Source organism: Nematolebias whitei, chromosome 20 (assembly GCF_014905685.2).
Source record: "Nematolebias whitei isolate Nwh7 chromosome 20, NemWhi1, whole genome shotgun sequence".
In the NCBI taxonomy this organism is placed as follows: domain Eukaryota; kingdom Metazoa; phylum Chordata; class Actinopteri; order Cyprinodontiformes; family Rivulidae; genus Nematolebias; species Nematolebias whitei.
In genome coordinates, this window is record NC_056517.1 from 30,551,191 (window position 1) to 30,572,904 (window position 21,714).

A 21,714-nucleotide genomic window follows, 5' to 3' on the forward strand; every position below is an offset into this window, starting at 1 on the left:
TGCTGCTTTGTTTCCCAGTCCTCCATGACCAACCCCCACACTTCACGTTGTCTTCTCACTTTGTCAGGCTCCATTTCTCAGAAAGAAATGAGAAAATGACCATTTTTAGCTCATCAAAACATCAAATTATGTTTGTTTCTTCTGGTTTGTTGTCTCCTTGTGTTTGGCAACAGCTAATTCCCGATATCCGGTAAAGTATTTGTATCTGATAACTGTGAGTCAAAAATTGGGGAAAATAGCCAAAACACAAAAAGTAAAACTTGCAGGTTGGTTTGTTAAACTAACAGTGAAACCACTCCTTTATCCATTTTTTTAGTCTTCTTAATAATTTTAAATGCCACAAAGGATGAATTGAAAGTCCTCTCCCCTGCTTTTATCTCTTAGTGTTCTGTTTTATTTTAGTTGCCACTTCAACGAATTTTAGCTAAGTCATTTAGCACTCAGCATTTTCACACTAATTGTGTGAATGTTTATGAAGCATTCACACTATTGTGATCCGTTCTTCTTCCTTACGTTTTTCATCATCTTTCTCGTTCAAAAATTTTTGTGCTATTTCAACAAGTAACGTTCAGCTCGTTCAGTAGAAGGGTAGTATTACTTTTAGTATTAATGCAACTTTAACTTTTTGAAATATTTAGCCTTTTCTGCCTTTTTTATTTCTCATAGAAAATGAATTTATCTCATTTTACATCCTTCATATTTTTTAATCTGTTTACGTTTTACTGCTCCTTTCACATTTTGTTCTGGTTCAGCTTCTTTCAGCTTCCTTGTGCAAATTAAAACTTTTTTTTAGCTACTTTCAGATTGTGCAAATTAAAACTTTTTTTTAGCTACTTTCAGATGTTTTGCTCAGCTATTTTGTGCTCCTTTCAAATTCTTTCTGCTAACTAAAACATTTTTGTTCTTCAAACTTCTTTTTGCTAATTTCACCTTGTTATGCTCCTTTCAACTTATTTCTGCAAGCTTCAGCTTTTTCTGCCATTTTAGCTTTCTAGCTGTTTTATTCTAATTTTATCTTTTTCAGCTAATTTCACATTTTTTGCACTAATTTAAACTTTTTTCAGCCTAATTTAGCAAAAATATGCTCCCTCTACTTTCTTCTGGTAATTTAAGCTTCTTTCTGCCTTTTTAGCTGCTTCTCAGCTGTTTGCTTTTTTGTGCTCATTTCTGCATCTTTCAGCAAACGTGCTCTTTCTGCTTTCTTCTTCTAATTTAAGCTTGTTCTACCTGTTCAGATACATGTTTTAGCATTTTTTTTCAGCTAATTTTGGCTGGTTTCAGATCATTTAAATTTTTTTGTGGTAATTTCTACAGCCTAAACTTCTAATTGCAGCTTGTTATGCTCCTTTCTGCTTATTCTTCTATTTCAGCTACTGTTTAGTTGTTTTTATGCTAATTTTAGCATTTTCAGCTAATTCCACATTTTTTTAGCTCATTTCAGCTCCTTCTGCTTCCGCTTCGTTCTGCCTTTTCAGTTACTTTTCAGCCCTTTTTTTTTTTTTTTCAAATTTCAGCTGTTTTTAGCCGATTTCCTTATTTTTGTGCTAATGTCTGCTTCTTTAAACATAATTTAGCACATATGTGTTCTTTCTTCTTTCTTCTGCCAACTTAGGATTGATTGTTCTTCCATTTCAGCTACAAATCAGAATGTTTATTTTAGCTAATTTCAGCTGTTTTTCAGCATTTACACTGCATTTTCACAGGAAATGCAATTTTTCTAGTTGTTATTTCTTTAGTTCCAGTGTTGTGTCGTTGTTTTTTTTCACCAGTGAGTTTGTGTCCTGGCTGATGGAAATTGGTGAGACGGACAACCCAGAGGAAGGGGTCCACCTGGGTCAAGCTCTGCTGGAGAATGGCATCATCCACCATGGTCAGTTCTCATTTCTACTCATTTCACACCTGCTTTATCATCTTTTGCAGTAATAGAACTGAAAACAAATCTAACTTAGCAGCTTTTCAGCACTCTTGCTCCATGGGTGTCTTCTCTATGCTTTATCAAGTGGCCGTTTTAAGCCCTACTTTGTTGCAAAATTTAGACGAGGGGCTAAAAATAATATTCACGTCTTGTCTTGATTTCTATCTTACATTTTAGTTTCTGTTCTGTGGTTTTAGGTAACGACAGATTAACGTTGTGCACTCAGACCACATGCTGCATCTCACTCTGCATGCATGTTACTTTCTTTCAAAAAGTAGGACCAAAAGTCAAGCAGAATCTTAAATCGCTCAGCGGCATGGTATTGCCTCCTCACTTTAAAATGAAATTGGGTTTTAAAGCCATTCCTGACAGAACGGAATGATTTTGAGCCCCTCTGAGCTCCCTTAGTGCAGTTAAACATCCCCAAGAGAAAAACGGAGGAATATCTTTTCATAAGAACTTTTAATGGAACCTGCATGGTTGCAGCAGAGAATACGAGCCAACCTATTACAGCTGGAGGGTCCACGTAAAAGCTGCCTAAAGCCAGCGAGGCATGGAGCTCTGAGCTGCTGTGCTATCTGGGACAGCTTTGCACGAGGCTGGATTCTTCCTCGTGTGTGGAAAGCTTGTTTCTTCATGCAGCCCTGCTTGGCTTGAATATACTTTTAAACCTCTTATACTTTGCGGTTTAAAGCCAGACAAATAATGCTCTCTGGCACATCGCTTGTCAGAAGTCCTTCTTATTTTTGGGGTGGTTTTCAATCTGCAGTTTTTCTTTTTTCTTCTTTTGAAGTCACAGACAAATACCAGTTCAAGCCTGAGCCTGTGCTGTACCGCTTCCGCTTCGACGATGGCACCTATCATCCAAGAACTGACATGCACGATGTCATAGCCAAGGTAAAGGTGCACCAGTGGAACGCAGTTCACTTCAAATCATATTGTACAATCTCCAAATAACCGGCATGCCTATGTTTTTTTATTTCTCAGGGTGTTCGACTGTTCTGTCGTCTTCATAGCCTCTTCACTCCTGTCATCAGGTATATATTTAATAAATTATCCACTTTTCTGCAGCCATGAAGGTGGCACTTCAATAGTAATAATCTAGTTTTGCTCTGTACTAGACATGCACCGATCCGAAATATCGATATCGGTACCGATATTTAAAAAATCTTGATCAGGTATCGTGACAATGTGACCGATCCATAAAGACAGGAGCTGATTGCTGTTTATTTTAAATATCTGCCAACCAAGCTATTGAAGCTATAGTTTTCCCCTCTTATTTCAGTTCCTTTATTATTTATTTTACATTATATTTAGAATTCCTGAACCATTTGAAAGGTTTGTTGAAGTTTATTTTTTCACGTTTGACCAAAGCCTATTGTTTATGTCAGTTTCAGTATCTTTATTATTATTTATTTTATATTGGATGTTATACTCATAATTGCAATGACTGAACAAATTAAAGTTGTGATGTTTTTACACTTTTGACCAAGCTTATGGAGCTACTGGTGTAGTTAAGTGTGCTGCACTGGTGCAGAGTTTTCAATAAATTTGTAATTGAGTACATTTATGTCTGCGTTTAAACAAGTGTTTTAAGTTAATTCAGCACTGTTTTTCAGTATCGCATCGGTATCGTATCGGTATCTACCGATACCAAATCGCAGATATCGGTATCGGAAGTGGGGAAAAAAAGTGGATCGGTGCATCCCTACTCTCTACAAACAGCCCAGTCATCCATTTTTTTAAAAGTTTGTGCAGCCTTTGCAACTTGCTAATCTATTTTACCACACCACATATTCAAACATAGATGCTTAACTTTTTGGTTTGATCCTATTTCTCCAAAATCTGAAGTGTTTTTGGATGTTTAGTGTGTCACCTTTCAGTCTCTTTGGTGTTTGTGTCAAACCTCTTGATGTATAGCTCTTGTAAGGACGCTCAAGTTGGGTTTTTATCAACTAGCGATGCTGCAATTAAACTAAAAGTCCAACACAATACAGTCAGAGAGCCTGGGAATGCCAGAGTTTAATTGGAGCAACCAGCTCCTGCCTAATTAGGTGGAATTTCCTGGCATGGCGAGAGGGATGAGACAAAGAGAGGGCATAAACCATGCAGAAGCCTTCAAACATGTTCAGCTCCCTGTCTTTTGTAAATGTGTCCATTTCAGGGGATCTCATCACGCAGTTTAAATGTTCACCGTGGCCCAAACACATTGAGGAGATTAGGGAAAGGATTTTCAATTTTCAAACCAATGAAATGTAAATCTACACATTACAAAAATCAAGAACTATTGTTGTGATCAATGAAAAAAAAACGTACTTGCTCTTCATTATTCTGCTGAGTCAGCGTAAGTGTGAAGAATCCAGAATAACAAATGATCCATTGATTTATTTGAATCATTTTTCAAGGCTGAGCAGGTGATTAAAGCATGAACTTTTAGCTTCATTTGTATGATTTATTCTAGTGTTTGCTTTGAAAGTACAATTACCTACAACTCCACTCACAAAATGTCAAAGCAAACTTGTTTCCTCCAGACAGCAAGTTAAAACCACCTCTCTGACCTTTACTTTTTCTACTCAAGCTGCTGTTTCCTCATCCCCGACATATGGCTGCCCACTGGGCCGATGTTTACCCCCCATTTTTCACTTTGACAGCCTCACTTTTTACTGAAGCCTCTGGTATTTCTGGTGCTGGTATCCCATTCGGGAAAAATGTAGGGGAACCTTAGTTTCTTCTGGCCAGAGTGGAGTTTTATGCATGGCACACCTCATCATGCTTCATCAACTTTACCATCTTCATGGGAGACAAACACAGGCTGCCAAAGGGCCTTACATAACAGAATGAGAAACGGCAACATTCTGAAAAGGACCAGACAGCTGAGGTTGGACTTTTATTTGGCCCATAACCCCCGTTTGACTTGTCTGAACTGTGTAGGATGGAAAGCTAAGTGTGTGTGTGTTTGCATGTGGTGGAGTAGTGCAAGTCATGGTGGTTCAGGACTTTCCCGGCCCCACTGCGTGTCCCCTGAGAGGCCCCTGCGTTCATGGGAAGTCACGGCTCCATTTCAAACAGCATTTGGAGGTCTGGCGATGTGTGTGCGGCAGAGCGCTGTAACACTGAGAACAGCGACACCATACCAGCCGTGCTCCGAGGAATGTTGCTCCGCTGTCACCAAACCTCAGGAACTCTCTTTAGATAAACGACACGACTGCCAGCAACAAAAAAGTAGCCGTGCGTTGTTGACAGCAGGAATTATGAGTCCCGCTTTAGGCATAGTGTTTAAATAGACCAAGCTATTACTCTTCTACATGTTGACTGTCTCATATCATTACAATAACTTTAACAGTTTAAGATTTCTTTTGAATATAATCCTTTGATACAAGTTTTTTGCTTTTGTGCCTCTCCAGGGATAAGGACTATCATCTGCGGACCTACAAATCAGTGGTCATGGCCAACAAGCTTATAGACTGGCTTATAGCGCAGGTACGACCTTAAACTTCTCTAGCCTTCTATCAACACATTTAACCGTCCTACAAAAACATAAAATGCAATGAATGTTGTCCAGATTTATTACTGTATTACAGAAATTTGTGACTAATAGCATCAAGATGATTTATTTTTCCAGTTTATCAAGTGAAATGAAGCATTTTGCTGCATTAGTATCTGTGTGCAAGCAATGTTTTTAGTGAGAAAAGGTTTTTTTTTTGCAAAAAAAAACTTCACTTTTAGTGTATTTATGTAGTTTTGATCTATATAAATTTGAGCAATGATGAAATAGAAGCCTGTTTCGCGCATGCCCACCAATACTAACCTCACCGAGTCAACATCGAGTCGTACTTTTTTTGTTTTTTTACATATTTTTCTGCTTTTGCTTTGCTTTCTCCTGATTCTGTCACCGTCAAACTAGAACTGAGTGCTGAAAAAGTTAATACGAGAGGAAATTGTAAAAACATCAAATAAAAACTCTAGTTACAATTGTTTTGGGAAAATCTAGCCAAGCCAGGGTTTCCAGATAAGAAATGACAAAATATCTTGTTGCTTTAAAATGATCATATTTTGACTCAAACTATTGTATTTACTGACTTAGGGTACTCTTTCTCACTTAACTGGGATTGGGGGGGTGTAAGATGAGGAACATGTGCCCAGAAGAGGAGCGCCTGCTGAGCTCACGGTCAGGCTGGTCAAATCAGACTTCCCGTTGATGTGTGGGGGTTGGCGTGGATACACATTTGTTTTTTATGGTGCAGAAAAATGTCTAAACTATCATATATCTGAGCTTTTTAAAGGACTATTTATTGTAGGTCCTAAAAATTAGATCCTAAAACATTTTTTCTTTCATTTAGCCTTTATACAGGTAGTCTCATTGAGCCACGAGAACTCATTTTCAAGAGAGACCTGTTTAGAGAGCAGATGGTGGGGGTTAAGGGCCTTGCTCAGGGGCCCAGAGTGGGGCGAATGAGGGTGGAGGGAGGTGTGGGTGTTCCACCTTTTCCACCCACATTTTGATGTTGTCAGAACCGAGAGTTGAACCTGCGACTTTCCAATCACAGGCCCATCTTCTAACCTCTGCGCTACCACTCCCCAGATCCTAAAACTACCATACAAATAGGATACCATAACAAAATAGGATTACCGTACTTGCCGCCGCACAACGTCGCACCGCTGTATAAGTCGCATCAGTCCAAAAATGTCTAATAAAGTGGAAAAAAATATAAATAAGTCGCTTTGCCATATAAGATGCATCTATTATGCATCACTACTGACATGTCACATTTGTTATGAGTCACCGCTGACCACCTGGAAACGTGGGCCGGTGTTGTGCCAAAAATCGATTGGCTGCCAAAATGGCGGCTGCGGAAGTGTGCACGGGAGGACTTTAACAAGAATTTAACAAGATTAACACTGAAAAACAATTATTTGTTTGCTCGACATTAAAGTAAAGGTATGTCTCAGTTTAACTTGTCCTTAATAAATGCACTTTAATGGTCAAATCAGCTGCATTTCACCTGGGCGGCTCAATGAAATTCAGCTGATTTGACGTTTGCTCCAGGAGTTCGGGAGCAAGACGAAGGTGGCTTGGTATGGCAAGCCAAGTGTCTCATTAATAGCCACTTTTATCTATTAATGAGACACTTGACTTGCCATAATGCTCGAGGGCCCTCTAGTGGCTGAAAATGGTAATGTTTAATATTTTTCATGTAATGAATGAAATCGTCAGATTGCAGCCAAAAATTGTTTTATAAATTTTTTTTTTTTTTGGGGGGGGGGGGGGGGTAATTTTGCTGTTCAAGTTGCAGGACATGCTAATTTATGCAAAAAGGTGTGACTTATAAAGTGAAAAATATAGCACTATTGTCTATCTGGCTGCACTGAGCCTAGTTAAACTGTGTTTTAATATTTGTTAATATGGACGTTCCTTCCACCTACTGATGCGGCATGGGCATTTCAGCAATTTGTTTTAAATTATGCTGCTCATCTAGATTAAGTTATTATATAAATAAATAAAAAAGTAAATTTCTTATTTGCATTTGTGTAAACAGTGCAACATTTACAGTTAATGCAAATTATTCCTATTAGTTGAGTTTTAATTCGATGTAATTGATTTTCTTGCTGCCAAATCCCAATCTACGACATCATGTTTGAAATCATTTCCTCTGGCTTCTGAGCAGATTGGAAACAGGTTTGCTCAGGAAAGAAAATAAAATACAATAGAAACAGTTGTTGTCATAACAGGTCGCCCACTTTTAATGTTCAACACACACACACGCAAAGAAGTTGTGAAATTTGAGGCTCTCTGTGGAGCCGAGAGGAAATGAAGGAAGAAAAGCAGAATTGATTGTTGAGCTAAACTTTATCGGCTCTGACAGGAAGCGTTGAGGCTGTCAGATTGATAGTCGTATGCAGGATGACAGCAAAGAAAACGAAACTTAAAATGTAACCACTGCAGAATTAAAGACATGCTTTCACCAGCCTGTTGAGTGCACTTGTGTGTTTGTGGTAGTCCATATAAATGTGTTTGACCTGAGCTAGTAGAATAGCTCTCACCTCCTGCAGAGAGACTTCAAGAGCAGTCACACCATCCTGTCTAGACATAACTTTGAATGTATTTAAGGCTGAGCATCAAGTGACTCTTCTGGCCTCTGGGCTTTTGAGATGCACACAGCTTTCTTTATTCAATCATAAATATTTTTCTGCCTCTCTTTAGCTTTCACCCTTTATCTCAGCTACTCTATTCACATTTTTTGTTCAAATCTGTCTTACTATTCTCACCCGTCCTCTTTTTTTTTTTTCTCTTCTTGTGGTGTAGGGGGACTGCAGAACGAGAGAAGAAGCGGTGATCTTGGGAGTAGAGCTGTGCGACAATGGCTTCATGCATCATGGTACAGCACTTTTTGGAGCTGGTTTCAAGAAACCAGAATAGCTTCTGATCCACGTAAACCATGGAAACTTCTCCATCACAGACCAAATTAAACTTCAGTGCTTTAGAGACACTGTACGTAGGATCTTGGCATTTAGCGAACACAACCGGTCTTGTTCTCTTTCCATTTAAACTCCTTTGATTTTGTCCAGAAATAGAACTTTTCCCCCCAGACCAGTGAAAAAGTTTCAGTGTCTGTGGTTCTTTTTATGCATACTTGTGTGCATGTATCTTAAGTAACCATGTTTTGAGCTCATGCATGGTTTGCTTTTCTGAATTCAAATGGACAGTAGCCATGGTTACACTTTGTTTATGAGAGTCACATTTGTTTTTAGGTCCACACCTAATTTGCGCCAAAGTCCACATCATACAGCATGAGTCACACCGTGTCTTCTCATGCCCCTATGATGTAACTTGTCCAGAGTATCCAGAGTTCAAGCCGCACACTACAAATTATCTGTACATCTATGGAACATAACAACCTCAGCCATCCAACATCCTTTAGCTGCCACGGCCTGCAGGGTAATTTTACCATTCGTGCCTGCGAGTTATTTGGCCTGACGATGTAGCTATTAAAGCTACTGGCGCTATATCTGATCTTGGGGGAAATTAGGAAGAAAAATGTCAAATGAAGCTCTTGTTTTGCCCCCTCAGGGCTGTTTTTTTACATTTTTAATGGCTGAATGACTTATTTGAACTGTATTTTTTGTAGGGTGGAATAATTATACAACAAACTACATACTTGCTCAAATGTTTACATATATACCAACCAATATTTGGCTACGTGCCTCTTAGCAAGTTGCATCTCAATTGCGCACTTTTTATAAACGGTAAATGGACTGTACTTATGTAGCGCCTATCTATCTTATCAAGACACTCAAAGTGCTTTACAACACAATCTGTGCCCTCATTTACCCATTCATACAGCACTCTACTAGATCTATACAAAGCTAATTGAACAACTCATTCTAAAGAGACTAATCAGAGTTTTAGAGCACATTCATACACCGATGAGACACACATCAGAGACAATAAGGGGTTCAGTGTCTTGCCCAGGGACATTTCAGCATGTGACTGCTGGTGGATTCTAACCCCCAACTCTTACATTGGAGGACAGCTGCTCTAACCACTAAGCCAAAGCTGCCCTCAAGCCTATTATATCCATTAATAGGCTTCTAGCATTATTCTTGCTGGGTATTTTACCACTCTTCTTGGTAAAATTGGTATATATTTTTTTTAATTGGTCAGTTTCTTGTCATTTACCTGGCTTTTAAACTTAGTCAACAAAATTTCAATGTGGATGAGGTCATGGTTTTGAGAAGGCCATCCAAGAAGCTTGATATTAGCCTGATTTATCCATTCAGAAACCAGTCTTGATGTGTGTTGGGGATTATTGTTCTGTAGCTGTTGACTGAAGATGAGATTGAATAATTTTATTCTTCATTATTCCATCCACTTTGTGCAAGGCACTAGTGCTACAGCATGTTTCTATCACTTCCATGCTTGACAGTGCAGCTTTCTTAAGTTTGAAAGCCTCTCTTTGAGTCCTCCAAACGCAATGAATTCTCGTTGTTGTGACTATTAACTGTAGATTTTAGTTTTTTTGTCCGACCATAAAACTTTCTTCCAGAGTACATTTGGCTTGTCCATGCAGGCAGCTGCAAATGTCTGTTGAGCTTCAAGGTGTGGCTTTTGGAGTAAGAGCTTTTTTCTTGGTTGGCTCCCCTTATGTTTATGAGGTTGTGTCTCTGTGAACTGTGATCTGGAACGCCAGTAGTTTCCAGTTCATGGTAGGCTTGAGGCTTGGTGGTTACTGGGTTGTTGCTAAACATCCTAAGCAATTTCCTTTCATCTGAAAGTGACTGGATCTTCTTCCAAATGTCCAAATGGTGACCCGAATAACTTTTCTTATGTATAGTGTTTTGAACTGATGATTTCAGAATCTGAAATTTAGCCTTTCCCAACTTGTGTAAATCTACATTTTTTTCTTCTTAGAGCTTCAATGTTCCTTAGGCTTTCCCATTATCATGATTATTAGTTAATCCAGTAAGTCCTGGTGCATGCTCAATAATCCAGGTAGATAAATCTAACACGGTTGATTGAGTCAGGTCCTCTGGATAGTTTCCTCTGTCATGAAAAGCTTTGTCTTTTATCCAACAGACTTCTTCAGTCTGAGGAGCTGCAGCAAACTCATTCTTAGAAGCAGCACAGTCGCAAAGCGGATCACCAGCAAACTGGTTGACGCAAATCCAACAAGTGTTTTCAGACAAATAATTTCAGTAAACTATAGATTTTACTGCCTTAAACTGTTTGCCACACGTATGAATGTTTTTATTCCCATTAAATATGTGGTAAATATTGTACTTTACTGCTATCACGGCTTTGACTATTCATTCCTATTAATCAAAAGGGTCACAACCAATTTGTTGAAAACAAATGAGCTTAACTTGTAAATTCACTGATCTGACTTTTTCAGTTCGATACCATGTTTTATTTTTAAATGTGATTATTCTATAGGTTCACTAATATCATTTAGCTGTGCCTTTTTTCCTCAGTGTTGGAAAAGAGTGAATTCAAAGATGAGCCTTTGTTGTTCCGTTTCTTTGCGGATGAAGAGATGGAGGGATCCAACACGAAACACAAACCCATGAAGCACGATTTGAAAATAGTGGAAAACGTCATCACAAAGTCGCTCCTGGTAAGTTGACCTTTTTTTTTAAATAACATTTTGACTTTCTTGTATGCTAAAATTTGCAGTAATTTGCCACAACCCGAGCTAAAGAAAAAGCCCAGTAAATCATTTTGAAGTCCACAGCTGTGGGACAAAAAATGATAACACTGCAAAAGTCCATTTTAGCTCAAAGAAAGCAAGAAAAGCATTCTTTTCAGAGGAGCGAGGAAAAAAAACCTACAATATCTGCTATCTTCCTATTCCTACATCTTCTTCTTGTGGTGTGTGTGTTTTGTAAAAGTGTTTCAGTAAGCTGTCTTAGAATTTTGCTGATATCAAACACGTTATTTCTTTACCAGATAAGACCAAGTGACGGAAGCTATGGTTTTACTCTGGAAGAAAGAAACAGAGTCCCCATCGTCAAATATGTGGAGAAAGGCTCCCCAGCTGAGGTGAGACGTTGGACAATAAACAGACCCATCAGTCCCTTACGCAGACTCATTTTGTAAATGGTACATAACAGAAGTGTTGGATTTATTGGTTTGTATATGAAAGTGGAAGTAGAAGCGTCCATATAGGTAGAGCAATATAGCAACAAAGATTTCTGCTTCACATAGCAGGTGGCTAGCTGGATTAGCATTTCATTGGCTAAAACTAAAGATCAAGGTTTTCTTTATTGTCATTCGCATCTCATGTGGTACATGTGGTGGAACGAAATTGTGTACACAGGGTCCGAGTTACATCCAACAATAAGATGTAAAAGAAAAACGGTAATAAGATCTAAGATATGAACTAAGAAATACGCTAAACACTTAATAGTACAAAAACAATACGCCGAGCAGCAGCAGCACAAACATGAGTCTGTGTGAGCAGATGAGTACAAATGAAAACAGCAGCATGAAATAAATCAGCAGCATGGATAGTCAACAACACATCAACAATCAAGTGGCATTACAGTGATTTTTTTTCCCACAGTGATAATCCTGATTAGGGATTCATGAGTCTAACAGCATCAAGCAACAGCTAAAGCTACGTTAGTTACAGAGGAACTGAAGTAAGGCCAGCTAACTGGGGGAAATTTGTCTTGAAGATTCTTCAAATGTTGCTCAATTGCCTGGACTTAAATTAGTTCCTTTTCCCCAAAGACAATCTCATTTCCCAGATATAATCTGTGATCAGATCTATTTTTCTGTGTTCACTTTGCAGTAAAAGCTTAAAAGAGGTCATGTACAGCAATAAGCAATGATCGTTAGGACGAGCTTCACTCGTGCTCCTTCGTGCTTCGTGCTTCCAATAAGACAAAACAGAATAGATTGTTGTTCTTCTGGTGAGAATCTTTTAAAATTATTTCCACTGTTTATCGTAGAAATAATGGAACTTGAAAGGACATTACCTGTATTAAGGCACAGCGTTGGATGCCAAAATAAGAGCTTTATTTGAGTTTGTCTTCATTTTCCAGATCACTGATTAAACAGTAATCAGATTTTTTTTTTTTTATATATTTTTTACTTAATTATAACATTTGAAAAGAAAAAGTACATTAAAGGTAAACCCAGTTTAGGATTTTTTTTTAAATAGAAAAGTAAAGTCTTTAGAGGTCTCCTTTCAATTGTAGTTTTTATTTATTGGAAAGGGGACTGGAAAGTTTTGGTGAGTTTGGTTTAAATGCAGGAATGCATTGTTATAATTAACAGAATCCAGCTGTAGTTGGAAATAGTTAAGTCTATATGTTGTCTTATTGCTGGACGTATTGGTGTGTGCTCCTTTTTGTGACTTTTATTGTCAATTTTAGTTTGGAAAATAATATTTTGTGATTGATTCTGCAATGCATGCCCAGAAAAATGTTATGCTTTTCTTATTCTTTTCTTTTATTGTGTAATGTTTTCTTTTATAAGATGGCTGGCCTGGAAGTGGGGAAGAAGTTGTTTGCCATAAACGGAGATCTGGTGTTCCTGAGGCCTTTCTCTGAAGTGGAAGTTGTCCTCAGGCAATGTTTCAACAACAAGGGACCCCTTAGGGTGTTGGTCAGCACCAAGCCAAGAGAGTAAGGCACTTCTGTTCATGCACAGTTACTGTCAAATTTAAAATGAATGCACATTCTCAGTACATTTCCTCTTTCCTCTCTAGGACGATAAAGATCCCAGACTCTGCTGATGGGTTGGGCTTCCAGATTCGAGGATTTGGCCCCTCTGTGGTTCATGCTGTTGGAAGAGGTAAGAGATAGCTGTCTGGATTCATCAGGCATAGACTTCCCTTTGTTATTGTGACACAGCTGGCAAGCAGCTGCTACATCAGTCTTGGGGGATGTGCGTGACTTGGCTGTGGCGTGAAGTGTCACAATGATTTCCATGCACCTATTCAAGTTTTTCTTGGTGGATCATTTTTTTCTGCACAATGTGAAAGCTTTCTGCATTCTTTAGTCTGCATTCATCTGAGTCCTGCTCTCTATTCTTACAGAACTGAGCTTGTTTAGTTGCACCGCTATCAGGGCTGGCACAAAATAAGCTCCAATCAAAAAACAATCCACCGTCTTGTCTGGCTTTTCTCAGAGGAATTGAATCTTGTTTTTTTTCTTTTTCTTTAAGCAATCAAAGTGGGATGCTAGGTTGGAAAAGTGCTGGGTATGCACTTTTAACTGTGTTGTGCATGCATGCGTGCGCATGCGTTGACTTGATGATGTTGTTTTCTGAAAGCCTGCTGTGTGTTTAAGTAGTTGCGCCAATCCACAGAGACAAGGCTCATAAAGTAGGAGATGTCTAATCCCTCAGATTTTCACAACAGCTCCAGTCTCCTTGAGGTTTTAGGTCACCAGGAGTGAGTAATACCAATTAGAGGCAGAAACTTTACCGAGGCTGGATGTGCAAAGAACCCTTGGTTTTTGAGTTGTTTAACCCTAGTGTTGTAATTGCTTATGCTTTTAGCTGAAAGAAAATTGGAGTTAATCTCAACAAGAACCTTGAAGTCAGAAAAACATAAAGACATCCTGCAATTGTTAGAAATATACCATACAAAATATGATACAGAGAAGTGGGTAAAGAACATGGATGAGTGAATGGATGGATGATATGATGTAATTCTGTATGATTTGGCACAATAGAATATGATACAATAAGGTATGATAAGATGAAACAGGATATGATTCAGTATACTTGCTTGTTTCATTGTGAATATTTACTTTGTATTTTGAACTGAGTCTTCCTTAACAAAACATTAAAAAAAAGTTTATAAATGTATGCTTCATGAAATTAAGATAAATTGTGTTTGCAATAATATTGGAAAATATTGCATTTATGAGATTAGTTGCAATAAAAACACATTTTCAGTCATCACAATGCTTATAACACCCTCAGTGATATCCGTGTAGTTTGGTTATTTGTGTTTGGAGAGCTGGTTTCCTAGTTTTGCTTTCTGTATCTTGGGATTACTGTTTACCTGATTATTCTTTTACTTTGGTTCTGTTCTTTTCCTTCTCTGTTTAGATCTGGTCCAGTCTGTGTTTTTGTACTACAATGTTAGGTTTATTTTAGTATTACTGTGTAGGTCTTGTCCCAGTATCCCAGTATCTTTCCCAGTATTCCTTGTACTATTTCTCATATACCGTCAATTTCCTCTGTGTTTTTTTGGTTAGTCTGCCACCCTCACCTGTCCCCATGCATATTCACCCAGGTGTCTCCACTTTCTATTTACTCCTGTTCTATTTATTCAGTCTCTGTTTCAGCAGTCTTGTTTTCATCTTCCCTTGGTCTTCCCTCTGGTTAACTTTTTGCAATTTGTTTTTGTTTAGCTAAAATAAATAGTTGTTTTATCACGATCCTCGTGTTCCAGTCTGCGTCTTGGGTCCAAATCCACCAAATGTTGCTAGTGCTGACTGTGAACATTTAAAGGTGTAAGGGTCTATCTAATGGACGGATTTGTGTCTTCAATATTTTAGACTCCTCTGTAATATTATTATTGTGTATACTTCTATTGTGATATTGATAAGTTTAGGTTTGTTGTGCAGCCATATAGAAGCAAACTCGTCCATATGATGTATGCATTTAACCATTATATAACAATTTTTGCACGATTTGTTGATGTTTTTTTAACCTACATTGGATCTAAATGTCTGTATTCAGCCAAAGTGTGTGTGTGTGTGTGTGTGTGTGGGGGGGGGGGGGGTCTGTCTGTACAATTACCAGATCAGAGCCTCATGTATGTTTTATGTTACTATTTGAGGTATGCTTGGTGAACTCTTAAGGAGAGAAAAAAATGAGGGAAATGTTTAGTCTGTCATGTGCTTCCTTCTGAAATCTGTAAACCTTGACGTTATCCTACAACCTGATTCATGACTTGTCTTGATGAATAACTTCCCCCCTCTGCTGATCACACGCGCACACACTCCTCCTGAGCTGCTAAAAACAGGAAAGAAAGAGCTAAATACTGAGAAGGAAAAGAAATGTTACTCGCCTCAATTTTATATGTGGAATGTGGAGAACCTTATTGTTTTCTAAGATGTACGGGTATACTGTACTGTATGTACATGGTCCTTGAGCTTGCACCTGCACGGTCATGCGTGCCTGATCTGTACCTTTTACATAATTTCTTCCCTTTTCACCTGCTTTCCTGTTTCATGCTAGGCACGGTGGCAGCCATTGCCGGTCTCCACCCGGGCCAGTGCATCATCAAGGTGAATGGCATCAACGTGAGCAAGGAGAGCCACGCCAGTGTCATCGCTCATGTCACAGCGTGCCGAAAGTACAGGCGACCGACCCAGGTGAGGCCGGAAGAGAAGATACTAACTGCAGTTTAAATCACGTGGAGACGTATTTATCAAACGTTTTTATTTTGTACTATTAATTTATTTATAATACAACTTACTTTGAGAAAGCCCATCAATAAGGGTTAGGTTGTTTTTGTTTGTGTGACCAGTTTCAGGCCTTTGAATGACTGCTTGCTGGTGGTGACATTTTGAACTGTTTGCTCACGTTTTGTTATGTAATGGAACTGAAAGCAGAAACGACACGAGGCTGCACAGGAGCAAACAAAAGGAACATAAGAACTAGTTATAAACATGCCAAACAGCCCTCCTATATCTCCTGTTTACCTTCAACTCCATTTTTATTTATTTTGGGTCATTACACAGAAATAATAGTGGTTTTGCTCCTGCAGCGATGACCCCTGGCTCACTGTGGTGGGCTTGATGTGACGGCATAGTGAGATGGTAAAGGATAAGAAAAATGGTGGTCTGCCAGACAGCTTGTTTTATTCTGGGAGAGTGGTTGAAAGCAGACACGTGTAGGAGGAGAGAACAGACTCGGACCACCTGTTGAAGGTGGGAAATGGTTGAAAATAATAACCCCCAGGGTGTGTGTATGATTATAATTGAACTCAAGTTTGGACTCTGAGCTTAATGATGCACTACGATTTTAAAACAGAAGAAGAAAAAAAACTACTGGAGAGCTGGTGTGGACACAGAGGAACCACCCTCTTTTTCTCATTCTATGTGTGTTTGCGTGTTGGGGTCGTACATGGGAAAACCAGGCGCAGTGTGTAGCCTTGGCAGAAAACCCTGTGTGGGTTTGGGTGTGGAGAACAGACACACACAGGCCTGTGAGGCACGCTACAATGGCTTGATTAGATTGGCACGGGGTTGCTTTTGCAGTTTCACTATATTTCCATGTGTTTGTGAAGACTTTGTTGTAGGATCTACCAACCAAGCTGACACTGAACACCATAACTGAGCAGAATGAGCTGAACACAACTTTCAGCTGAGTTCAGCTATTTTTATTAATGCACGCCACAATGAAAGATGAAACTCTCAAAAAGAAACCATTAAATGCACATCGACAACTGAATACCTTTTGGAGTCAACCTGATTCAAAATGGTCACCAAAACAGAAATGTTCATAACTCAGTTTTGCAGATGATAAGCTGAAGTTTGGCATGGCAGTAGCTGAGAGTCCTACCCAATGCATATTTTGAGCAATTGCACAAGAATTTTGTTAAAATCTTTGGGATGCACAGGGAGTTATGCCCTCCTTCAATGAAAGCTAGATTTATAACAAAACAAACAAACAAAAAAAACAGTAAATAGACCATTTTGTTAATGAGTGAAATTAGGATAATGTGATGACATCTGGTGGATTTGTTTGACAGTAAGTTGATGCTGATTTGAAATTTTTGCTGACTAAAATTATTTTGAAGATCAAGAATGATACCTTAATTTGCTATTGAATATAAAATGTATGGTTTAAATGTTTGGTAACAGAAGTACACACAAATATAGAATAAATATGAGATGAGACGAGAAGACAGGGTGAAGGAGAGCCCTCATGCCCTGAAGGGACATTTGCTTCGGGATACACCATGGATTCCTGGGGACAGTGGATATGATGTGTCTGTCCGTATTGTCTGTTGAGGATGTAGAAGACGTGTACATAATCAGAGTCAGAGTTTCTTTATTGTCATAATTGGATTTATGATAGCGGGATTTCTGCTTTTTGGAATCAGTGGGTTTCTGGCTTATCGACAAATTCAGAAGATGTCGGTAGTGGATCTGGCAGTTTTGAAGCTGCCTGTTATGTGTGAAGGAATGTGCCGTGCTTCGAGCACCCAGACTCAATTGCTTCTCGAACTAAGCCGTAAGCTGGATGCAATTTCTGAGAAAAGCAGGCCTCTTGCGGCTTCTGGAACGCAATGGCATGAATTATTCGACCTTGGGGAAAGTTACAAGCACGGTCCGGAGGAATGACCACAGAATTTGGCTGTTCGGATTCACCATTGAGAAGTACCAGCAGAACTTTGAAGGCAGACATAAAAAAAAATAAAAAAAAATCACGCAGAGTCTGCCTGTCCCAAAACAATTGTTGTTATCAAATCTGGCTCCCCGCTTGGCCTTGAATAGACCAGCTATCTCAAATTTCTCCCAGAGGTTATGTGAATAACAAAGCTCTGCTGCCCCCCCCCCCCCCCAAAAAAAAAAAAAACAAACAAACATCTGTGGGCCTTATCAGAACTGAGCCGCTGATAGACACTGTACAATCTTATCAGAACTATGGAACTTTCTGGCAGTGTCCACAGACATCTCACCGCCTTTGTTGACCACCTCATGCATAAATGTATTATGATGTCATTGTATGTTGCTGTTTATGTTGAGAGGTCTTTTTTTGCAATTTCCACACTGTGCCCCGGCCAGGACATGGTGTGAGATATGATTTTATTTACCTCCTCTACCATCTTGTGTTCTCTTTTCCTCATCTACTTTGTATGTCTGTATGTAAGTCTCTATTATAAATGAGTTCTCGAGGCTCAATGGGAACTAACCTGTATAAATAAAGGTTGAATGAATGAATGAAAATACCTGCTAAACTTAGTAAACATGCTTATTTTACTACTTTTCTGTTATTACGTTGGTTTTAAAGTAGTGTAAGCATGAAATACTGACAGCGAACCTGCAGTCAGTTCTTTATTTTACTGTTAAACATGCTAATTCTTGTTGCTAACGTTTGTTTCAAAACAGTAATATCTTAAAAAGAAGGATGAGTGGTTCATCTCTGAGCAATGACTGTTTTTTTTTTTCACTTCTATAAACAAAACATTTGTTTGAGTCTTTTTTTTAACAAGGAAAAAAGTATGGATAAATTGCTCATTTTTAGCCGTCACAAACAGCTGATAGCTTGCAACATCAATATGGTTACTCTACGTGATGCTACATATGTCCAGAGGAAATCCAACACTCTGTTATCTTAACATGAGTAAAAATGAATTTAAAAGCAGAAAAATCCTCCAATTTAACACTTTGTTAAACTTTGAAACAATAACTGTCCATGTCAGTTGCGTCTACAATATTTTTTTTTTACAAGTTGTTAATAAAAATGCACATGCTCAAAGGTTAAACAGCTCTGATGCTATTTTATATACTTGTATTTGAAATATTTGATTTTTTATTTACAGCAAGACACAATTAGGTGGGTATACAACAACAGCGAGAGTGCCCAGGAGGAAAATCAGAAAACCAAGCAGAAACCCACCCCCGAGGAGAACGGAGACGGCTTCGAGTGCAAAGTAGAAGGTGACCACACACGCTGAAAGCCCACTGAAATCACCCATTTGTGAAATAATGTGCCGTCAAGGTGTTTGTGGATGGAACCCATGCTTGTTCACAGAAACACAACCATTGCCTCTTGCACTAAGAAGTAAGATTCAGCTCCAAACATCTGGAACGTGTTAGTCTGAAAACAGCTGCCACTCCTGGCTCATCAAGTGTTAATTCTCCCCCAACAATTTATAGATCCCAGCGAGAGAGTAAAGCAGGAAAGTAATTCCCCTCAGAGCAAATCGCTCCGCAGCACAATTTATTGCTGTATTAAGTCATTGCATTAGCATAAGGCTGGTTATCTAAGTGCTGTTGGAATTGCTCGTCATTTTTAAAATGGGGGTTGATTGAGGGAAGCCATGAGCTGCGGGTGCTTCTCTAAAATTAGGTGCAGATTTGGTGGTCTTAGGCCTCCTTTTTTGTTGAATGTTGCATTGAAAACACTTGGCAACAGTATTTATGCAGTTGTGCTGTCTGGTTTGTGTAGCAGTCGGTGAAAATATATTATGCCACTGTTTTTGTGTTCTTCCCCAACTTCAGAGGTGATGGACAAGTTCAACACAATTGCCATCATTGATGGGAAGAAAGACCATGTCAGTCTGACAGTGGACAATGTCCACCTGGAGTATGGAGTGGTGTACGAGTATGACAGCACATCTGGCATCAAGTGCCATGTACTGGAGAAAATGGTGGAACCAAAAGGATTCTTCAGCCTCACTGCTAAGGTACTCTTTCTATTCCATTTATGTAACCTAATTTAGTCAGAAACTGATAGTAGACGCAGCAATTTCTACTGAACTGCATGTTTGATTACGCTACAATCCTCCATAAATCTGTATATGAATCGTCAGCCGTTGTTCTAGATCCACCCACGAGTGCAAGGACTTGATTTGTTTACAGATTCCTTCTTTGATATACTTGATTATTACATCAAACAATATCAGAGAAGCTGTAACAATTTAATGCCACTTGGTATTAAACGTTGTGACTTTTGGTTGGAGGGCGTAGTCCTGACAGCACATATTTATATGATGCTAAACGCCTCATTGTGTGAATGTTTATGAAGCATCCACACTACTGTGATCCATTTTTCTTCTGTACATTTTTCAGCATCTTTCTTGTTCCACAGTGTTTGTGCTATTTCAACAAATCATATATCAACGTTCAGCTCATTCAGGACAATCCTGCTATGTATCCTGTTGGTATTGGTGCAACTTTAGCTTTTTGAAATATTTAGCCTTTTCTGCCACTTATTTTTTAGAAAATGAATTCAGCTCATTTTACATTTTTCAGGCCTTTAGATCTGTTTACAACTTTTTACTGCTCCTTTCACATTTTGTTCTACTTCAGCTTCTTTCAGCTTCCTTGCACTAATCTCAACTTTTTTCAGCAACGTTCAGCTATTTTTTCGGCTGTTTTGTGCTCTTTTCATTTATGTATTTATTTATTTCATTTACCCTTTATTTATACAGGTAGTCTCATTGAGCCACAATAACTCATTTTCAAGACAGGGTGGGGCGAATGAGGGTGGGGGCAGGTGTGGGTGCTTCACCTACCCCACCCACATTTTTGATGTTGTCGGTACCGGGGCTTGAACCGGCGATCTTCCGATCACAGGCCCACCTTCTCTAACCTCTGCGCCACCACTCCCCCAGATTTTCAGATTATTTCTGCTAACTGCAACATTTTTGTGCTTCTGCTAGCTTCTTTTTGCTAATTAGGCCCGAGCAGCAACGCATTTGTTATGCTCCTTTCAGATGATTTCTGCAAGTTTCAGCTTTTTCTGCTATTTCAGCTATTATTTAGCTGTTTTTATGCTAATTTTAGCTTTTTCAGTTAATTCCACATTTTTTGCACACATTTCAACTTTTTACAGCCTAATTCAGCAAAAATGTGCTCTCTCCACCTCCTTCTGGTAATATAAGCTTCTTTCTGCTTTTTTTTAGCTACTTTTCAGCTTTTTGGGGGGGGGGGTTAATTTCAGCTTTTTTCAGTTTCTGCTTTTTTGTGCTCATTTCTGCTGCTTTCAGCCTAATTGGGCAAACATGTGTTCTTTCTGCCTTTTTATGCTAATTGAAGCTTGTTCTACCTTTTCAACTACCCTTTTAGCTAACTTGAGCTGTTTTCATATAATTTCCATTGTTTTGTGCTCATTTCTGCTTCTTTCAGTCTAATTAACTTATTTCTGCTAATTTCAGCTTGTTTTGCTCCTTTCAGCTTTTTTCTGATAGTTTCAGCTTTTTCTGCTATTTCAGCTACTTTTTAGCTGTTTTGTGTTAAGTTTAGCTTTTTCAACTAATTACACATTTTTAAGCTCATTTTAGCTCCTTCCACTTCCTTCTGGTAGTTTAAGCTTCTTTTTGCCTTTTCAGCAACTTTTCAGCTATTTTTTTGTATGGGCTAATTTCAGCTTTTTTAGCTAATTTCCTAATATTTGTACTACTGGTAATTTCTGCTTATTTAAATCTAATTCCGCAAATATGTGTTCTTTCTGCTTTATTCTGCTAACATATGCTTCTCATTTCAGCTACATTTCAGCATGTTTTTAGGTAATTTTAGCTGTTTTTCAGCAAGTTCTTCAGCAATATACATTCATACTGCATTTTCACAGGAAATTCAATTTCTCTAGTTCACATTTG

General features: G+C 38.6%; 1 protein-coding gene across 1 annotated transcript in view; it reads left to right on the forward strand.

Annotated features, from left to right (window-relative positions):
* The window catches only part of prex2 (phosphatidylinositol-3,4,5-trisphosphate-dependent Rac exchange factor 2), a 145,740-nt gene that overhangs the window by 51,956 nt on the left and 72,070 nt on the right, over positions 1-21,714 (forward strand). The window contains exons 11-22 of the mRNA XM_037693973.1: positions 1,770-1,870; positions 2,709-2,812; positions 2,903-2,952; positions 5,320-5,395; positions 8,220-8,292; positions 10,886-11,028; positions 11,361-11,453; positions 12,897-13,045; positions 13,129-13,214; positions 15,618-15,754; positions 18,934-19,051; positions 19,616-19,800. Coding sequence (XP_037549901.1) covers positions 1,770-1,870; positions 2,709-2,812; positions 2,903-2,952; positions 5,320-5,395; positions 8,220-8,292; positions 10,886-11,028; positions 11,361-11,453; positions 12,897-13,045; positions 13,129-13,214; positions 15,618-15,754; positions 18,934-19,051; positions 19,616-19,800 — 1,315 coding nt within the window. The remainder of the gene's footprint in view (positions 1-1,769; positions 1,871-2,708; positions 2,813-2,902; positions 2,953-5,319; positions 5,396-8,219; positions 8,293-10,885; positions 11,029-11,360; positions 11,454-12,896; positions 13,046-13,128; positions 13,215-15,617; positions 15,755-18,933; positions 19,052-19,615; positions 19,801-21,714) is intronic.